At 30.4% G+C, this 21,040-nt stretch overlaps 2 protein-coding genes across 8 annotated transcripts; both read right to left on the bottom strand.

The window, feature by feature from the left end:
- Positions 1-2,579: 2,579 nt before the first annotated feature.
- On the bottom strand, positions 2,580-4,143 carry LOC114175661. The gene is made up of 3 exons (XM_028060435.1): positions 3,678-4,143; positions 3,436-3,569; positions 2,580-3,017 (listed from the first exon to the last, which is right to left on the bottom strand). Exons 1-3 carry the CDS (start codon positions 3,976-3,978, stop codon positions 2,898-2,900), a joined length of 555 nt encoding a protein of 184 aa, XP_027916236.1. The 5' UTR covers positions 3,979-4,143; the 3' UTR covers positions 2,580-2,897.
- An 8,038-nt stretch (positions 4,144-12,181) lies between these two features.
- On the bottom strand, positions 12,182-17,858 carry LOC114178209 (nucleobase-ascorbate transporter 6). Of its 7 annotated transcripts, none has more exons than XM_028063978.1 (15): positions 17,557-17,858; positions 17,193-17,334; positions 16,235-16,332; positions 15,934-16,110; positions 15,450-15,550; positions 15,075-15,150; positions 14,948-15,007; positions 14,650-14,834; positions 14,291-14,387; positions 13,710-13,796; positions 13,355-13,413; positions 13,171-13,262; positions 12,974-13,051; positions 12,709-12,869; positions 12,182-12,610 (listed from the first exon to the last, which is right to left on the bottom strand). In XM_028063978.1, exons 2-15 carry the CDS (start codon positions 17,302-17,304, stop codon positions 12,392-12,394), a joined length of 1,602 nt encoding a protein of 533 aa, XP_027919779.1. In that variant the 5' UTR covers positions 17,305-17,334; positions 17,557-17,858; the 3' UTR covers positions 12,182-12,391. The 7 variants fall into 7 exon arrangements, with proteins under 7 accessions (XP_027919779.1, XP_027919780.1, XP_027919781.1 ...); XM_028063979.1 differs by having other exon boundaries at positions 17,409-17,851; XM_028063980.1 differs by having other exon boundaries at positions 17,193-17,324; positions 17,409-17,851.
- Positions 17,859-21,040: the final 3,182 nt, after the last annotated feature.

The raw sequence follows: 21,040 nt of genomic DNA, 5'->3' as shown, positions 1-21,040 counted from the left end.
TAGGTAGAAAAATATAAATTAAGATTACTGTAAATGTTTTTCTATTAACTCATGCACAAATTAATCTTTTTAAGTTATAAACAAAATTATTTTATCTTATTTTTTAAATATATATATATAGAAAAAAAAATCAAAATGTATTCACCGAGTCATGAAAAAAAAACACAATATAAAAATATTAAAGTATGTAGTGAAAATAATTCCTCTTAGTAAAATAAGTGAGAATTAGTAACAAAAGAAAATGACAATATTCACAAAAACATATATCAATATTTTTAATGTAGAAAAATTTACTCAATGTTACACCGAGAGAAACAAATATACAAGTCAATCAATGAAGTTCTAAGATTAAATATAAGGTTAAATATAAGTACAAAAAAGTCAAATTGAAAATATGTTTACAATTAATTAATACATCAAAACAATAATATTCTAAAAAGAACAAAATTAAAATAAAATAATAATGCGAAATTGATTTTTATGACCACGTACATTCGATCGATGAAGTGAAAAATTTTATGTCTTCAACCTATTTTGAAAATTTCAGATCAAACAAAACAAAAATTACAATTTTATTAAGAGGGTATTGTTAATATGACAATTGATTTTTTTTCTCTTCCAAAAGAGTGTGAAAATAACACTCTCTTACTTAAAAGATTCATTTTCACGTAATTCAAAATTTTGTTAAAAGGGTGTTCAAAACTAATGTATCTCTGTCTGAAATAAGATGATATTTGAAAAAAATGTGTGTTCTACAGTCAAATTAAGTCCTTCCCAAATGTCCAGGTTTTGATTTTAAGATTTTGAATTGTTGTACAACTAACATGTGGGTTGAGTGTGCACGAGCTGTAAACATGTCCATGGCCGAGAAATCCGCAACCACTCTAGTTGCCCTGTGTATGAGGGATTTGTTTCCAAGACAAAGATTATATACACTTTTCTCATTTATTCCATTTTTTTGTGCAGCCTGGAAAATGATTTAACAATGAAAACTTAACACTTATTACTTTTACATGTCATTTGGAGAGAGAAAACAAAAATCTAAAAATCAGACATTATCAGTCAAACTTTGAAGGCGGTTTCTTAAGTTGTTTTTCCTAGCTGTTTGTTTCTGCTGTCCAACCACAATTGGTTACTTTATACACATATCCTCACTCTCACTCTTAACAAATGTTTGGTTGAATTTGCTTCCAACAAAGATCAACGTCTCTTTGAAACCATAATTTAAAAATCAATGCAAAAAAAAAGAGACAAAATAGACATCCACTTCCTCTTTTTCAGGTATGGATATCACATACATGCATCTCTAGCTAGTATTGTTGTGGAACTGTGGTGTGAAAGAGATAATACAAATTAATGACCCAAACATACATAACTGCAATCTGAGAGAGAAAAGGAAGGTTTTGCTCGAATGATTGTTCATCATACAGAAGGGAAATAAAGTGGGAAAAAAAATAAACAGACAAAGAAAAAGCAGGAAAGAAAGAATGCAGTGGGTGATGTTATGGATTTTTTAAACACAAGGAAAGCACTTTGGGAAGAAAAGTTAAAGAAGCCAAATATTGGTGGGCCGTGTGGAAGGAATTCTATGTAGTCGATGATGGAATCTTGAGACCCCTCGTGCAGTGCAACTAAATTTCATGCGTAGGAAGTGCACGAGTGGTGAGCTGGTTGCAATTGTCCTATTCTATAGTTTTTCTTTCATGCTTTTTTAATCCTTCTTGATGCAAAATCTTTAAGTAAGGGAAAGAAAACAATTAAAAAAGACAAAGCAAAAATAAAGGCTCTTTTGCTTTACCAGCAATAGACAGAGAGAAAGTATAGAGACGAATAATTCAATGGGCCACAACAAAAATAAAATGTTCTGCTTCTAATGCAACAAAAAATATCATGCATGTCTAAAGTCATGAACTGCATAGGCACATCTATTGCAACTGTGTTAAAGTAAACCTTGTGTTGTGTTGTGTTGTGTTATGTCGTGTCACATCTTCCTTCTCCTCACTCCTTTTACTTTTCATTTCTACTCCACACATTCTTTATCTTACTTCTACTTTCTTCATACTCATTAAAACCTCTTCTTCATTTTTATATTACACAAACAAGTGGATGCTTCAAGACAACCAAGCCCTTACCCCATCTCATAATTATTCCTTCATACATTAATACTGTTCAAATGTCATCTATTTATTTATTAAAAAGTACCCTCTATTTTTCTTTTGCCACACATGCCTCGTGTAGGTTTTTGGTTTATTAAGCTTCAACTGAAAAAAGTAGTAACAGTAACCGTACATCAATATTCTTTGTAGTGCTTTATTGCCAGAGTTAAAAAATTTCTGTTATACACTTAACAGGTCGTAGATCTTGTTAAATAACCAAACCATTAGTACTTTAAACATTGCTCTTAAGTATTTTGTAACATTCTGGTGGCTTGATATTAAGAAAAGAAGATAAGAGAGCAACCATGATTTGCTTTAAGCCTTGTGTGACGGTGCTCACAAACATATTACTTTTTTTCGGTAATTATCTGTCTGATGCTGATGTATTAATTATGAGCCATATATATAAAAACAAAAAACAGATAAGAAAAACGGTGAAGTTATGCTGTTGAAGGGTGTTTTCACCAGAAAGTAAGATCTGAATACATAAATTGATGTTCAATATGTCAACCTTTACTATACAGAATTATTATGCATGAAGGTGGTGAAGCGAAGGGAGTTTTATGATCTCTGAGTTTTCTCTGGGTTCCCCAAATGTACTATATTTAATTTAATTTAATTTGCACAGATCTAAGCAATGATGGAGAAGGATTGATTAATTTGATTTTGGTGGTTTGAGTGTCGCTGAATGCTCCTCTGTCTGTCCCTCACATCACATGTGGGAAAGATTGAAAACACAGATCAGCTTGTTGCCTCTGAGATGCTTTGTAAAGAGGGTTGCCATGTTCTTGACTTAGCTGTGGCACCAGAAGCATTATTACTTGATGCTGTCCTTGACCCCTGTCTTTCACCTTTCGTTTCCTGAAAATCATAATTCAAAATCTAAGAATCACATACCTCAAACCACCAACTACATATTATTATCTTTAAACAAATCTCTCTCTCCTTCCTTTCTTCAATAAAATCCATTATTATAATTCCTTGCCATTCATGTAAGTTTTCTTGATTCTATACAAGTTACTAGAGAATAAACGGGGAAGAAAAATGATACCATGAAGGATCAAGCTCCCAAACGAACTAGCAAAACCTTAGTTAGTAGAAATACATCTGAATCAGTTAGTAGAAATACATTATCTAATGTTGCTTAACGAAAAACTGGTTGTCTATAAGCACAAATACTACACCAGGAACCTGTTTTAAAGATTTATTTTTTGACAATCATAACATAAACAAGTAAGGAAGTAGAAACAGTAAAATCCAAAGTTTGATTGAGATTTACCAGGTTGTCCTCCGGCTCAGACCTCCTTGCTGATTTGTCTGTCCTTTCCTTCATCAGATTTGGCTTTTGTGCTGATTCTGGCGAGTTTCTCTTCAGCTTTGCTTGCTTCTTTGCCCAGAGACCCTTCATAACCTCTGAGAAAAACACCACATAAAGATTCAAAATTTGAAAACTTTAAGGGGAAATAACAACATAAAAGAGTTAAAAAAACCAGAGGGTGATCAAAGAAAGTTGAAACTAACCTTGAGCTGAGATTAGTCTATAAACTTGGCCAAGCATAAGGGTATCCGTTGGCTTGAGAAGCTTGATGCGGGTGAGACGAACGGGGTTGGTGGTATTGGGGTTGTTGTTTTCACTCTTAATTTGGCAATTTTCAGTGTCCTTGGACGTGCACAATGTGGTGGAGATAAGAAGAGCAACATAGTGATCAGGGTTGGTCTTCATGACTTCACTAGCAGTGACAGGCCAATACAACCTTTCCACTTTCCCATTGGGTTGTTGTATGACCAGAGTTGCAGTGTCAACGGCTTGACAATTTCCCATCTCTAAAACTCTCTCTCTCACACACACACACACGCAACAAGAAGAGGATAACACTAATGGAAGGTGGGTTACTGCAACATTTATAGCAGCCACAAGTTTGAAAAGGGGCAAACAAAGATTTACAGAAGAAGGAGGGCTATAAATAGTGGTTGGTAAGTTGGAAAGTTTTACAGAAATGATAACGATAATAATATGTGGATTAAAAAAGATAGATTTTTGGAAAAAGATAGAAGCAAAGATGAGGAAAGAGAGTAAAGTAGAAGGGGACCTTGGCAGCTTAGGTGATGTGATGTGCTCCTCTAACACGTTACATTCTCGTGGTCTACCTTCTTAGGGTAATGTAAAATCATATGTTTCTCTGTTCATAAGGTTAAACTCTTCCCCTCCATGTCACCCACTTACCCTCTATCCATAGGTTATACCCTGCTTTATAGGGTATAACTTTTTTTTTTTTTTCATTTGACCTTTTGGACTTCAGGACTCCGACATTGACGCAAGAACAGAAGCCATTATTAAACTCCACAAAAAAAACAAAGAACAGTGGTCATTAAAGTAATGGCAAGGGTACATGCAAAAACAAAAGAGTTTTATACATAAAATCATGACATTCATCTACGGTGTGCATGATCTTTATAATAACTATATTCGTACACTGGTTTTTCTTTACATTATGTCACTTGTAATATTTGTATTTTGTTCTCTCTTTCTTTAATATTCTTTTCCTTTTCACCTTTCAACACTCTACGAGTATACACTTTTAATCTATTACTTTCTCATTGAATAGAATAAGTACGGAACTTTAGAAGATTATCAATTTTTTAACTATACTTTAATAAACACGTACATACGGTAAAGACTTACAAAAATATGACATTTTAAAAATATAATATTTTAAAAATAGTAAAATTTGATTATTTTAATAATAAAAAATTTTAGTATAAAATAGTTTCATATAAATGAGTTTTATTATTTTAAAATACACAATTTCTTTATAATCATTATATCATTCTTTGAGGGTTTTTTGACTTCTATCTAGAAGTTCTTGTGAGTTTGATAAATTTGATGTTTTATATGTTGATGAAATCTAAATTATCGAATAAATTTGGTTTGATTTGTATTGTTGAAGTGATTTTTATGATTTAGTTGAAAGTTGCATGTTATAATATATGTGTTTGCTTTGATTGATCTTGTGATATTTGAGAGAATTAAAATTTGAGTAATTGAGCAATCTGATACGAGCCTCAATATTTTAAAAATGTTTTTTAACCAAAGTATAAAGAGAGGAGTAATTGAACAATTAAACAGGTCCAATTTCCCTTATATCATAAAGTGCATTTTCTGATTTCTGGTTTCTGATGGAAGATTGGCGTTGAGCGTCAGTCTCGTTGTGCATGTTTGGGAGCATTTAACCTTCAAGCCGCTTAGCGTTGGTTTATACGGCTAAGTGTTGAAATTTGCAAGTGCTTATGCGCTAAGCGGCACCAATGTGATGCTGAGCAGCATTTATTGCGAGGAGAATGGCGTTGAGCGCCAGTTTGCCCTACTTATTCTATTTTTTTGCTTTGGTATCCTTGGTGATGTTTTTTATTAATTAAGTTATTATGTTAATTGTTTTATGAATAATAATGAATGTGAGAATGATCTTGTGAGCACATGGAATGATGTTTACAGAGTTTCAAGAAAAATTATTTGTGATAGTATTTTTAGTGTATGTCTTAATATAGGAGATGTTTGGAAGGATGTATCCTAAACTCTAATAATTATTATTCACACTCAAATAAAGTAGAACGAGTTATGTGATGAGAGCCATCAATCAGAGGAGTGAAGGTATCAGGAAGCTTTAATATTGATTAGTCTTTAGGATAAAGCTTGTACAAAGCTGGTACGATTTGAGTGTATAAATTATATATATTTTATAATTTGAAATGATATTTTTTAAGTGATTTTTTAATTTTTTAATTTTTGTATATTTCAAAATTATTTTAAGAAATATTATCTTAAATTAATAGAGAAAGTTGTTAAAATATAATTGTTATATATATATATATATATATATATATATATATATATATATATATATTTCTATTTCTATTTATAGGCAAGTTGCATTTATAAATGAGGATGGAAAACTGCCACGGATCATTAGTTGTTTCGGTGCCTAATTCCTTTGAGCGCCATTACTCAACCCAACTTCTACTATATTGTCACTGCCACATTCACTTCTCAATAACTATACATCAACAACATTACCTTCTTTTTCAGTTGCCTATTTTCAAAGTGCGTGTCATTTATGTATTTTTTTTTTAATTTAGATCATATAAATACATTAGATTCTTAGTTTGATCATTGAATAGCACTTTTTTATCCAAAGTTACACGACATTATATTCATTCAATACTATGCATATATCACGTGCAGATACGATTGGCTTAAACCTTTAAATTCTGAAATACATATATACTTATATAAGATACATTTTGAAACTCATGAAACGAGATAAACATTTAACTGTTATAACTCAGCAAATTCAAATGGAGAATGTAATTTGTGGATATTAGCAAAAACAAAAAATTGAGATTATTGTTGTCATAAATTACTTCTTATTTAATTATAATTGAGTAGGAATAGTTTTTTTTTTTCCTTAAAATCATCCACACGGAAGCAATTTCATTTTTCGGATTATCAAATGCACAATTTTTAAACGTTTCTATATTTTTAAATCTGTATGTCTCATGTAGCTATGTTTTGCTGGTAGTGTAGCTATGTTGAATTTTCACAATACAAACTTGGATTATTTAATATATATATATATATATATATATATATATATATATATATATATATATATATGATCTAAATACGATTTAAAATGATAACATAAAACAAATTTAATTAGATGATTAATAACTATAAAACCAAATTGAGAATATATTATGTGAGAACCCCAATTTTGTTCTGCAAACCCTTTTATTTCAAATCATAATTTCCTTCAATCATCTTTCTTTCTCCCTTAAATCTTTAACCACTTCATCCTCTTTTGAAAATCCAACAACAATAGAGTGATGTATGCGAAAAACTCTACCAAAGCTTTCCATCGATCTTTTCCTTTTGATAATCTTATTTTCTGTCATTTTACTATGAAGTAATTTGTTTCTCCCTCTTTTCATGCAACTATTTTCTCATTGCATGTGATTTTCCTTCCTTTTTGTTGAGATCTCCTCTGTTGGAGATACTAAAATTTTGTAGATAGAATGGTTTTCGAGTGTGTGACACGATTTAAGAGAGGAGAGCAAAGCTAGACAAACTTTATCAGGTAAGAGAAACTACTTTAATTGAAATTTTAAAGTCTTATTGTTGAATTTTAAAAAAAAATTGTATGAATTTTGTCTTTATTTGCTTGTTGAAATTTGAGAATAATCTTTATGAGAAGGGAGAAGGATATTTTGATTTGAATTGTGAAATTATAGAATGTGTTGAGAAACTACTATTTTTGATAGATGAACGTTGTTTGTACTGTTTTTTTTTTTATTAATGGAGTGGGTATGAATGTGATTACAGAGAGACTGACTTATGAGAAAAATTGATAAAATTGATGTTAAGTGTTTTTGATAATGCATTAGTATGAAATGTAATAATTATTATGGAAGAACCAACCTATAAGAAGAGAAAGGAATATGTGTGATTCTGATTTTACTATGGTAAAACAATTGTTTGGATTTGTAGGATTGAATGTTTTTGGTGTGGTATAATAACTTTTCTTTATAAGTGTAAAAGTAATTGAACACTTTAGTTTAAAAGAGATTAAAAACATATGAATTTGAAATATATTGTTGCAAAAATTTTGAATGTGTTTGACTGAATGTTTGTATTACAATGATGTAGCATTGAATGTGGCATTGTATTTTTGAGATTTTGTGGTATGTTTATATGATTGCTATAGAGTGTGAATTAGTAGCTCCTTATAATGTTGTTAAATAGTTTCCTTGTATGTTACTTAAGAAAATTATGATTGTCTTTGCTAGTGTATGTGTTTATATGTAAAGTTTTATTATGTGTGCTAGTCAAATTAGTATTTTCAAGGGAAAATACTAATTTTGGTTGAGTCTTAAAAAGGAATTTTGAGAGTGAGATTATTCTAACTCAACTAGTATCTCACTCACATAGAGTTAAGTCACATATCTAGGTGGTGTGAGTCGAAGGAGGCTCCACATGACAAATGTTTTTTGGAAAATTTATTTTAAGTATGTCCTATCAGAGACTAACATCTGATCAAATCTACGAGTAGATTTATAAGCAAATATGTGAATCATGATATTAGGATAAATTCATCACAACCCAAGCCACGCATTTACCGATATCACAACTCTTGGGAATAGTCCAAGTGTGAGTCAAAGTCTCACATTGGATAGAAAAGACAAAGTTAAATATTATATAAGAATAAAGACCCATAACACCATTGCTTTAAGATTTTGGAGTAAAAGTGGGATCAAATACTTTATATATATATATATATATATATATATATAACCATTTATCCTAGTTTATGACTTGGACCATCAACGAAACTAAGAAATATATGTTATAACATAGGTGTCAATCCTTAATCGACAACTCAAACAATAGTTCACACATCATCAATAATGTGTGATTTTAAATTCATACAAGTTCCATCAATTTCAAGAAACATTATAATACAATATAACTTTTTTAAATAAAATCATAAATTTATCGATCATAAAAATTAAATTTCATTTTGTGTATATAAAAACAAAGTATTCAATGAGTTGAAGATATCATAAGAAAATATTTTTTTAGCATGAGTGAAAATATTTTTGTTCAAGCAAAAATTAGACATAAATTACACTGAAAAAAAATATATTTTTTGTTAAAATAAGAAGGCCAAACGAGCTAACAGAAAGGAAAGTAGGTATTGACATTTTTTCCTACTGTTTAATAATACAAACAAATAGTTATGCAAATAACAATTAACACCACAAATTGCTTATATTATGGAATTCCTAAATGAATAATAGAAATACAAATTTGTGAGATGATAGCCTGGCACTGCCACAGTAACGGACATAGTCCATGTGTATGTTCTCTCATCACTATGCCGTTAAGGCCCTTACTCATCATTTTTATTTTCTTTAGAAAATATTATTTAAGATTTTCTAAACACTTTATTGGTTTATAATGAACAAAATACATATTTATCGATATTTGACGAGACTTAATATTTTTGATAAATAGTAAAATTATTTGAGGTATTATTTGTTTTAAAATTTTGATTTTGTAGGATCAGGTCATTCTAACTTAGGATAGAATCTCTACATGTAAATAGAGATCATATATCATGTCAAATTACACCTATATGATAATAATATGTCATACAACTTTTATTATAGCATCTAAACCTTCTTCAAATAAGAGTGCATTCCTAGAATGAAGATGATGGTGAATCCAATCAAGTTAGAGTCTAAATAGTAAGGTATATAAAGGTGACCTACCACTAGATAAAGATTATCTTCAACTTTATACAAATACATATGTTACTTATTATATTAACTAACTTGAACATCAAAGTGTTTGTAAATATCTTACCTCTTTATGTTCATTCAAAGATCACTTGAAAACATCTCACACGTTAGAATAAGAACACACGTGATTTTGTAAGACAATTTAGTTCCATACAAGATAATATTTTATTTTCAAAAAACATATTAAAAAATTAAATAAATAATATAAATTTAAATTATTCTTAATTTTTACCAAATTATGTAAAAATATTGAAGAGGGTAAGAAGAAGATAGATAAGTATTATGAAAGTTGATAATGAAAAAATGGTGTGACTGAAGCATCAAAAGAGGAGAGAATAAGTAGAGAGAGAGAGAGAGGGTAACGGTGAGAGAGACAGATGAAGGATCACAACATGCATTCCATGGTTGACAAGAACAAGTAGCCCAATGACAGTGGAAAATGTTGTGTTGAGATGCATCAAAATTTCAATCACTTGTTTTGGGACTATTCTGCATGTTATTTCTCTATCCTACCAGAATGAGAATGTGCATAATCACTAGACTAAAGTAGATAAAAGGACACTAATTTCAAAAAGAGGACACACACATACACAAGACTAGAACCCTAATAAACAATTCTAGTGGGTTTCATTTTCAGCCCAAGAATCAAACTTCCAACTTTTATGTGCCATTATTTTTATGCCATAGCTCTTCAAGTGCTTTGCTTCTTACATCTTCAATCATCCACAAAATGCTATTTTTAACTAAAAAATCTCATATCATTTTATTTACTTTTAATTCGAAACATAATTTTTTTCTTTCTTAAAAATATTCACACATAAAAAGTTGATCTGGTGTGTGAGTGAATGGTTTGGAATGAATCAACTATTCACATCTTTCTGACTAGTCTAAGAAGAATGAGTTCCACGGCGGAAGAAAATATTGAAGCACACAAAACTTTGTTCTATTTCAAGCACTTTAAGATTAAGAATTTACCTTTTTTTGTAAAATTAAAATTATTATTATTATGATGATGATGAGTAGTAATATGTATTTAGTGTGAAAAGTATCATTTAATTATAAATCATCATAAATGTTCGATCAAGATCACGTGAACTTTTCTATGGGATCGATTTTTCAGAATATTTATAAGTATATTTTAAGTTTAGACTTCACATTTTTTTTTTTTGCTTTGGACTTGTCATTCTTTTTCTTTTAAGAAAACTAATAAACTTGTTAAATTTATAATAATCACCTTAAAATTATATTGATACATTTTATAAGTAGCTGACAGTCTATAGAAATTAACATTTGTGTTATTTATTTTTTATACATATAATTATAAATGTATTTAAATATTTAGAAGAAATATTAGCAAATGAAGATGAAAGTAAAATACTCAATGCTTTAAAAAAAATTAGAATAATAAATATTTTAAGACAAATTTAAATATATAAAACATGAGGTTCTGGTGTTATTTTTCATTGAAAGCAATATACACTTGTTAAAATAGTTTATTATGCAAAATTTAGAAAATAATGTAAAATTGTTATGTACCTAAATAGAATAATAATGAATAAAGATTTTCAAAAATGTAAATAAATAATTAGCTAATCTTGTAAAATTTATTTCGTATTAACATGTAAAGAAATAAGATAGAGTAAGAGTTAATTATATGAGTTTCTATTAACCTTTTAAGAAGTTTATTTTTTTAATTTATATACAAGATAATTTTAGTTTACAAAAAGAAATGTATTTTCTTTTTCTTCTTTTATAGGTGCTAATAGAAAACTTTATCAAAATAAATTTAAATGTTTAAGAAAACTTACGAAAATATCTTATAATCAGTTTTTAGGAAGTCGGTGACATATGCTTGAGTTGATCATTGCTTGTTTAGGTTCGAATCAACTCAGGTCACATCAAGTTCATAAGATATTTTAGTTTTTTTTTCACAAGCTTCTTAAAATACCTCATAATAACTGTTAATGCAAAATTTACAAAAGACACACCTTCAAATCATATACCAGGACAAAATATATATATCCTGCGTATTTGTCTTATTTTCTTAATTTTTTTTTCTTCATCCAAAGTAATATAAAGATCAACCTTATACAAAATAAAGTATATTTATTTATTTCTAAAAAATTGTTTTTTAGATGAAAGAGAAGGAATCGTATGAAAAACAATTTTTTTAAAAATAAATAATTATAATTTATGGTTGGATATGAATAGATGAAGAAAACTTTCTTTTTGGTTTGTATTCCTTCACATTATTATTATCCACACCAAAGTCTCTATTTGTATTAACACAAATAATCATGAATAGCCTTCAAGATTTTATCTTTAAAGACATAAAAGTTCATCACTAACCAAAAAATACTAGTACTCATAGCATGATTCAAGTTATCACGTTTAGAATCAAGCTACCACGTAAGCTACCACGTAATTAAGTGTAACACTAATGGATCTAAACGTGATTAAAACTCTAGAATCAAGCTTATTATGGTTGCTCACTCTCACTCCAGCAAGGGCTGCTAGATGTGAGGCCAATCCCCACCTCTATTATTATTATTATTACTATTATTATTGTAATTATTATTCTGTTCCCATTTTTATTGATTCTGCTACTGGTAAGAGAATGATACAAGCCTGTTTCTGTCAAAAAATAAAGATCAAAAGTGAAGATACATAATGAAAGATAAATAACATGTGCATTTTACTACAGTGAATCCACTTTCCCAGTTCAGCATTTACAGAATGAAAAGCAATAGAACAAATGTTTTAGAATATCCTATAGCAAAAGAGGACTTCATATAACTATAACCTGTAATAAGATCCAACTCATATCAGAACAAGTCAAATTACGACCTTTCAAAGACTCTGGTTCAGCTACACAGTTACACAGATGGGAAGTATTTGTTTAGGTTGAAAGGCAGTGAATAAAACTCCTCACTTCTTGTGTCAGTCTTGAAGGAGCGGTACTTGTCCCACCAATGTTTTCCTCTGTCTTTCCGAATAGCACCATCCTTCTTATGTATTGTGTTATCAAGGAAATACGCCATGCAACCCGCAACAAATGCTTTTGATTGGAATGGGACATTGATTATATCATTGAACTGCCAAGGTAAATAAAATTGTCAGTGAGTGAATTCATGGAAAAAGCTAACAACAAATCCAAGGTTTTACACATCCCATCCACAGATTAGTTCAGTACCCATCTTGCTTTGGTGTGAACTGGACCATAACCATTAATTGCTGTGTACTCATTGAAGTACTGTGACACAGATAGACCAATGAAGATGGAGAAGCCTAGTACAAAAATTGTTCTAAAACTGTTGAGGTTGCAGAATTGAAGAAAACTTAGACCTCCCGATCCTACAAATAATGAATGAAAGTGGAACATTACATGCTGTTTGATGTAAGTATATAACTAAACCAAAGCTTGAATGTCATATGAAAACATCTTGAATGAGGCTTACCAACATATGCGAAGAACAAGCAGTACAGTGCAGCAACAATAGAGGGTGGGATGGATGCAAAAACAGCTCCAAATTTACCTACCCGGAAAAGAAAAATTAGCAAGAGTTGAAGGGAATGAAGGCACAAGATTTAGTCTGTTAAGGCAAACTACATATTGAAATTACAAGCACTGCAACGAGCTTCATCTTCAACTCACCAAGAATTGAAAAGAAAATCATAAAACCAGCCGATATCTGCACCACTCTTCGGCTGCCTACTCGTGTTAAAGCCAAAAGACCAGCGTTTTCTCTATACGGAAATCAAACAAACACCTCATAAACAAGAAAGTTGTTTACCTAAATTGAAGTAAGCGCATACAAGCAGAATGATTTTAGTCTTACACTGATACAGAGGATCCATTGCCCGTTCCGAACAATCCCGATAACAAAATAGCAACTCCCTGAAGATAAGAAATATGATGCATAAATATCAGCATAATCAAAACACCTTAAACTACCATTGATTATAAGGATTAGATCAATTCCCTTATCTGAGTCAACAAATTCTTAAATCAAACGTGACAACTTTTTACTTAAGAAACATATTTTTAATAGAGGCTAAACAATTATGAAAATACACCCACGTGTTGCTGTTTGATTTGAAAATTAGATCCCAAGGATCTGAGGAACTCGATTTAAGTTTTGTTTTATAAATGTGAAAAAAAAAATGCAGGCATACTAGTAGTTATCTTTGTACCTGCCAACCGATGCCGCGACTAAGAATAGATGGTGGTAATGGTGTTGCACTTGCATACCGATAGACAGCAATAAAAGCACCACTGGACTGCTTGCAGCAAATGAATTGTGAATATATAAATTAGTTCTAGCGAATCAGTATCATTCAATGTAAACTGGCAATTGTATAACACTAACTTAGAGTTAGAGCATTGGTATAGAATAGAATCCAGAGACTCTTGCTCAGTATGTCATCATGCATATCATTACTATTTCCACTGGTCGAACATGACTGATAAACTAAGAAAAAGAATTTAGATATCTCCCTCCTTTTATTTCCATTACCCTGTATAATTCTTCCAGACATTCATTAAGCTACCAACCACAGTCTCCAACCCAATATAGCCGCCTATTATGTAGCAATTTTCATATCGTTGCTAAGGTTTTCTTATAAAGCCATTATATACATTCAGTGATTATTGATAAAAGCTAAACTAATAGGACAAGTATTTGTTACAGAAGAAGAACGATACCAGTTAATAAATTAAAGGTATCTCATTCCAACTTAAATATAGACAAGACTGATCTACAAAATGAAATTACCTCTACAAGGGCAACAAAGGATGCCATCATCATGGCAAATGCTTCACCTGCATCAAATGTAGGGGCTCCCCATTGAAATGGATATGGAACACGTATCCTGCAAACCCAAAAAACATGTTGAATACTTCCCCAAAAAGGACAAAGGTGACAATTATTCAAAAACATCAATTCACAATTCCTAATTCAGCACACTCCAGCATAGAAGGAGCTGCTCCTGGAATTGGTATCAACAGATAGGTTTGGGAAGAAAAGTCAATACAAATTTAGCAAACTAAGAAGAAAAAGAAGGTAATTAAATAAGCAGTTGCAAGCGAAAAAATACCATTTAGAGAAATAATCAATGAAACTTCACTACTAACCATGGGGCAGATTCTATTAAACCAGCACGATCAGTACGGCAAGTTGCTTGTGTTTTAGGGGCAGCATGATTGTATGCCCCTCCAACAGTGAGCAGATAGGCATATAGCCACACAATTGCAACAGTAAATAAAACAGTGAAACGTTCGAAGACATGTTTTCCTCCATGCAGAACATGGGGTACAAACTGCATGAAAACCAATAAGTGTTGTTAACAAAGATTCATAGAACTGAGATCAAGAGAAAAAAATGAACTGAGATCATGATGCTAAGAGTTTTTGACACTATAAAGAACTGTACCTGTGAAACAAATACTAGCAATATGAGCTCCGGCAGTCCAATCTCTATACATTTAGCAACCTACACACCAGCAAGACGTCAACATTTACATTAGGTTTGAACCCAAGCCATTGAAATGTGTACTTACCCCAGGAAAGCCGAGCTCGTAAAGCCCAAAACCAACAAGAGATACCAAAGGAACTGCTGAAAGTGGACTCAAGAACCTGAAAAAGAAATTGGAAACTTACATCACTAGGAATATTACTCTCAATTTCAGGAATATTCAGTTCTTTCAATATCTTTAGCTCACTGGGACTACATTGTTGATACAAATTCCATCACACAAAAAAGTCAAGCATGTCAACATAATTTCTACTTCAAACCAAATTTCAATTCAGAGTAAAAACTGTCAAATGAGCATTCATGGCAAAGACGATAAATCTAGATTACATTTCTGTTTAGACACTTTTTACCATATATGAAGACTAATATAACAGACACTTACTAAGGACTTGAGACCAACCTTGCAACATTACGCCAAAGCCCACTAAAACCTAGTACTATTTGAAGAGTTGATGCAACAATAAGAGCACCTTGGGTTGCCCGCATTATCCTCTTGAATTTCTGAAAAGAAGACAAAATAAATCCAAAAGGCAGAGGAAGAAAGTGATTAAACTGCTCATGTACACCCAAAAAACAAAATAGTGATCAAGCAACTCCGTCACATAAGCTACAGGACCCAGTGTCATATTCAGCTCCGTGAATTAGAATTACACTTTTTTTTTCTATAAATAGTTTCCTTATAATTTCAAGGTACTCTACAAAACACCAGGAACTGAACCCAACTTTACTCTTTAACACAGTTTCTAATGCATTGATTAACCCACCCCTCATTGGAATAAATTTGCCAAAAACTATACAGATTACAAAGCATGTGGAAGCCTTTGTTTGGCAAGTATATCAACCACACAACTAAAAAAAAAAATCGTTCCAATAAAATACAAGACCTCTATGGGATCTGGCTCATCACTGAAACGGCCAGCAAGAATAATAGAGATGGTTGTTGCAACATAAGTATAAGACCCTCCAATTACTGCAGGCAATCGAGTTCCAAACAGAGTTTGCAGCAATGTGTTAATTCCAGCTACAAAGAGTAGAGTTTGAATAACTTTTGCCTTCTCCTCCTGCAAGAAATGGACTTTCAATTTTCTATTTTTTTATAAATATGATTTTTGGCTAGGAGAAAACTTTCAAATTATTCCATTTAGAATTGTTTATTTTAAGTATATTTAATTTGCTAAAGCTTACATTGCCACCTCCCATCTGGGGAACAAGAGCAGTGGGAATTAGCACAGTTGTACCGAGCATCACAAGATAGTGTTGAAACCCAAGAAGTATGGCCTCAGCTGCATCAGATTGGCACCAACATTTAGCCATATTTTCAATAACATAAGCCGAGGAAGTAGTGATGTATATTTTAAAAAAATCAACTACTAGGCGTCATTTCAGAATACATCATTTATTTGTCCATAATATCCACATTGTTTAATAAAGTTGTTGAATGTTGACTGCATGAACTTTTGAAATTCAATAAATTGATAACAGATCATTTTGAAAACAGACATTATTTATGAGTAAAATACTCTAAAATTATTACAGCAGAAGCAAGAATTAGATTTTTAAATATAAAGTAACAAACCCGGATCTGGAAATAACTGGGAATAGCCTCAATACCAATATAGAATTTGAATAGTGTCTCAGATGGGCAAAATCAAGAGTTCAATTTATAAGAATTTCAATCAAATGGAAGTTTGGAATCACCCAAATAGGGCATTGAATTGGTTTCAATCAAGTGATTCAGAGGTAAGAAAACCTTTGACTGCAATTTCATAAACCAGAACCCAAGTCCCTGAACCAACACCGTGAATTAAACGTCAATAAATCTTTTTTCTTTTCTGGTTTCCCCTTAATTTCATTCACAATCCTTATCAAACATAATCTTACAATCGGTTTAAGAAAAAGTTCTATTTTCCAAAGGAAAATTTTTTTCTCTTCTCATCAAAACACCTAAAAGGAAAGAATTTACTGAAAGCCACTTTAATAAGCAGATAAAAAGCCAGCATGCGCAAATAAGTAATGTCAGAATCACAAAGCATGCTTTTAAATATATACCATATCGATAAAGATGACAGAGGAATCAGGTTCAAAGCAAGAGCACACAGAAACCGAATCTACGATTACAGAGAAACAAAAACAAAAAACTCACGCCATGGAGGAGGACTGGTAATGCAGTAGGAAACATTCGGTAGCTGATCCTTCGGTGGATGTGGTTGTGGCTCATCAATCTTAGGCGCCGGAGCTCCTCCACCTCCTGCCATAACTCTCTTTCACGCACCTTCTACAACAAACTGCAAATATCAATAATCAAAACCCAAATCTGAAAAAAAAAAAAAAGTTAAAAAAGCACAGTCATACGAGCTACCTAACAGTGAAGGTAAAGGGAAAAAATGGAATGAGGCCAATAATAGCAGAAAACGATAGAGTGAGACTAGGAGAGAGTCTCTTTGAGTAAGCAATAGTTACAACAATAATTGTGCAGTTCCAAGAAAAGAAGAGAAAAATAAAAGCACCTTTTGACGGTGTTTGAGGGTGCAAAACAAGGGGACTTTAAAGTCAAAAAACTCAGATGACCCACACCAACCAAAAACTAAATAGACTAAAAAAATGATTTGAAAAGATTAATGAAAACGCAGACAGTGGTGGTGTTATAGGGCAGTGTAGAGTGTGGAGTGAAACAGAGTCCAAAGTCTGAGAGAGGAAAAGATAAACCCGAACACAGAATGAACTCAAGACCCTCTCTCCTTCTTCACTTTCTATTAGATACTAGATTTTCGATTTTCTCTCTCTAGCCGTATACACCGCGTGACCACGAGTTACACAGTTTAAGTATAATCGTATTATAATCGTATTCGTATGTTTTTCTCTTTCTCTGATTTTCATATACATCCAATTTTACTTTCCGACAATGTTTTTGTTTTTCATACATATATATATTTTCCCCTGTTGTCGTCTGGTTGCGACAGTGGCATATGATATGACTGCCAAGTATAAGGAAAACAAGACTCGTGTCATAGTCTTAATCATTCGAGAATAATTTGTTTACTTATACAATAAATGATGCATAAGAAAAAATAAACCTAATGTCTTGTATTAACTTAGCAACTCTAGTAATTAAGTATCATATAAATAATATCAAGTAATATGTAAATTTAATTTTTCTATCAATAAAAAAATGTCACTAAATATTAAACATAATGGTTAAGGAATTACTAAAATCACAATTAAAAAATAAAAAGACCAAATTTATCAATATGAATGTAAAAGGTCAGACAAATTTGAAAAAGAAAATACTCTGACCACTCTATTTTTTTTGTTAAAATTTTCTAATGAACAATTATGAACCAGAGTATAATATATTTTGATGATTGTATTAAACTATACACTACTTTCGTATTATGTCTTTCTCTCTCATGTTCATTAATTTTAATCATTAAGTGCATAGTAAGAAATTATGTTAAGCAGTTTACAACTCCACACTGTCCAATAAAAAAACACTATGATTGTTTGGTTATATTAACTTTTAATTAAGATTTATTAAAACTTTAAATATACTTCTTTATTCTTTTTAATTATCATTGTTTTAATAAAATTTCTTTTTATCTGTGATTTTAAAAAGATCTTTTGGTTTGGGTTAAAAAAAGCTTAATTAAAGTGGTAGTGGTCCTTTGTTTTAGGTGAACAAGGTTTTAAAAATTGATTTGAGGTTATTAAAGGAGGAGCGCTGTGATGGTGGAAACAGTGAAGGCTGGTTGTGAAAATTCATAAAAGCTGAAGAGTTGGGAGTTTGAAAATGTTGAAAAAATAAATGAATTGGAGTTGAATATTGGGAACAGTGTCGGAACAAGGTTGAAGAATTAAAAAGTTGAAGACAGCAATGAGCAGAATGGAAGGAATCTAATTTAATTTTTGCTATGAATGAAAATAAAATGCAGCAGCAATAGTAATGTGAAAGGAGAAACACCATTCAACCGCCCAAGATTGGTAACCACTAGTACTGTATACACAGTGTGCATCAAGAGAACAAAAATCTTTTATGTACGGTCTGTTTCTATAAAACTACTGTGTTCAAAAGTACAACAACTAAATTATGTTGATGAACTTAAAATACAATAGAATTAAAAGATTGAGTAATAGTAAAATGCGATCACTAGACAAATTTTACTACTGTGACTTTTAAGTCTCGAATATATCTATATATAATATTGTAAATATTTTGAATTGTGTTTGTGTAGATAAAAAAAAGTATCTATTTATGGAAAAATGATGAAAGCAGCAAAAGCCAATAAAAAAATATAAATAGAAAAAGAAAGAAGAGAGCACAACCCTCCACACGCATGAAAAAAAAAATTACTTTGTAAAGTATCTTACACGTAAAGTAAAGTTGACAATTTCTTATATTCTATATATTGATTTGTAATATTATATATTTTTTACATAGTACCATCACATTATTTTTCAAATAGACATTTATAATTTATAAGTGAGATAATTTAATTTTAATCATAAAATATATATATATATATATATATATATAATATTATATTAGAACCTTCTTGTTATTTGAATAAAATAAATTTTTAATAATATCTCGACCAAATGAATAATATAGATGAAAATATTGTTAATAATATATTAAAATACTTAATTACATTTTTAATGTATAGTGAAGTTTATGATACAATGTTTTTAAATGACTCGCTAATAAGACAATAACACTAAAAATATTAGAAATAATACCATTAATCAACACCGATTTCAATTTTATATATTAGAATGGTTTATATAAAATATAAAACTATGTTATTAAACAAAATATAAATCTTATTTAGTTTTTCATCGCATCATATCTTAATTTGAATGATTAGATTATCAATATAATTTAGGAGATCATTTACATGATAAATGATATTCTTAATATCATCTTAGTTATCCATTACAATATTACACTAATATTGAAGGGTCACATACATATCCACAAATGATGATATACTTAAAAAATATCACACAATTACATGAGGTATATTTCTTTCACATGCACACACATCTCATCACACATCAAGAGTGTGTATTTATTACATAAACAACTTACATCATTATTTTCAACTATATACATTTCATTATATATCTCAATTTATATATAATTAACAACATATACATTGTCATTACACTCACATGTAACACAAACTTCTTTCACTTAATTCACATTACTTTTCAAAACTCAAAAAAAGACATCTCAATCAGTTGGTCTCATGTTGCTTAAGAAAAATATAGATTATACTTGAATCCAATGCTTGAGCATCCATTGTTTGAATATTATTACAACACTTAAGTGTTATACTTGTCACATAACTTTCAATGAGTTCTAAAAACATGAAACATATATTTCATCAACATTTGAGTAACAATCATTGCTTTAGTGTCCTAACTTAGTTGCATGATCTTCAATGTTTCAAAATTAATGCAACACCATCACATTTTTCACTTAGGTGACTAATATGTTGTTTGAAAGTTAAGTCTTCCATTAGAGAGATAAGTATTTGAATCTCTCTCGCTACTCTTAATAAAACTACACACTCCTTCACTTGAATATTCATACTATCATTAAAGTGATTGTGAGCAGTAAAGATTTTTTATACATCATTTAGATGTTGTTTAAGTTATTAGTTGTCGCGACATTTGTTCCAAGAGCACTAATTTTTACACTAATATATAACTTTTTACATCTTAATATATTCTACTTCATTCAAAATATATTATAACCATAAGCGTACCGAGATGAATTACTAATATTATAAATACTTAATATTTATCCCAATATTATATTTAACATTATGCACATATCAACTCACTTACTCTCTTTGACACACTCTCATATAACAATTCAAACAACACTTTCTTTGTACATCAAAATATCAAAACATTGATTAGGTACAAATATTAAGTACCTTTATCAATGTATAGTGTATCTACTAGCTATAACTTTTCTTTTGACAC

Source organism: Vigna unguiculata, chromosome 3 (genome assembly GCF_004118075.2).
Source record: "Vigna unguiculata cultivar IT97K-499-35 chromosome 3, ASM411807v1, whole genome shotgun sequence".
NCBI lineage: Eukaryota > Viridiplantae > Streptophyta > Magnoliopsida > Fabales > Fabaceae > Vigna > Vigna unguiculata.
The sequence above is the reverse complement of the archived record's forward strand: the minus strand, read 5'-3'. Positions and strand labels throughout refer to the sequence as shown.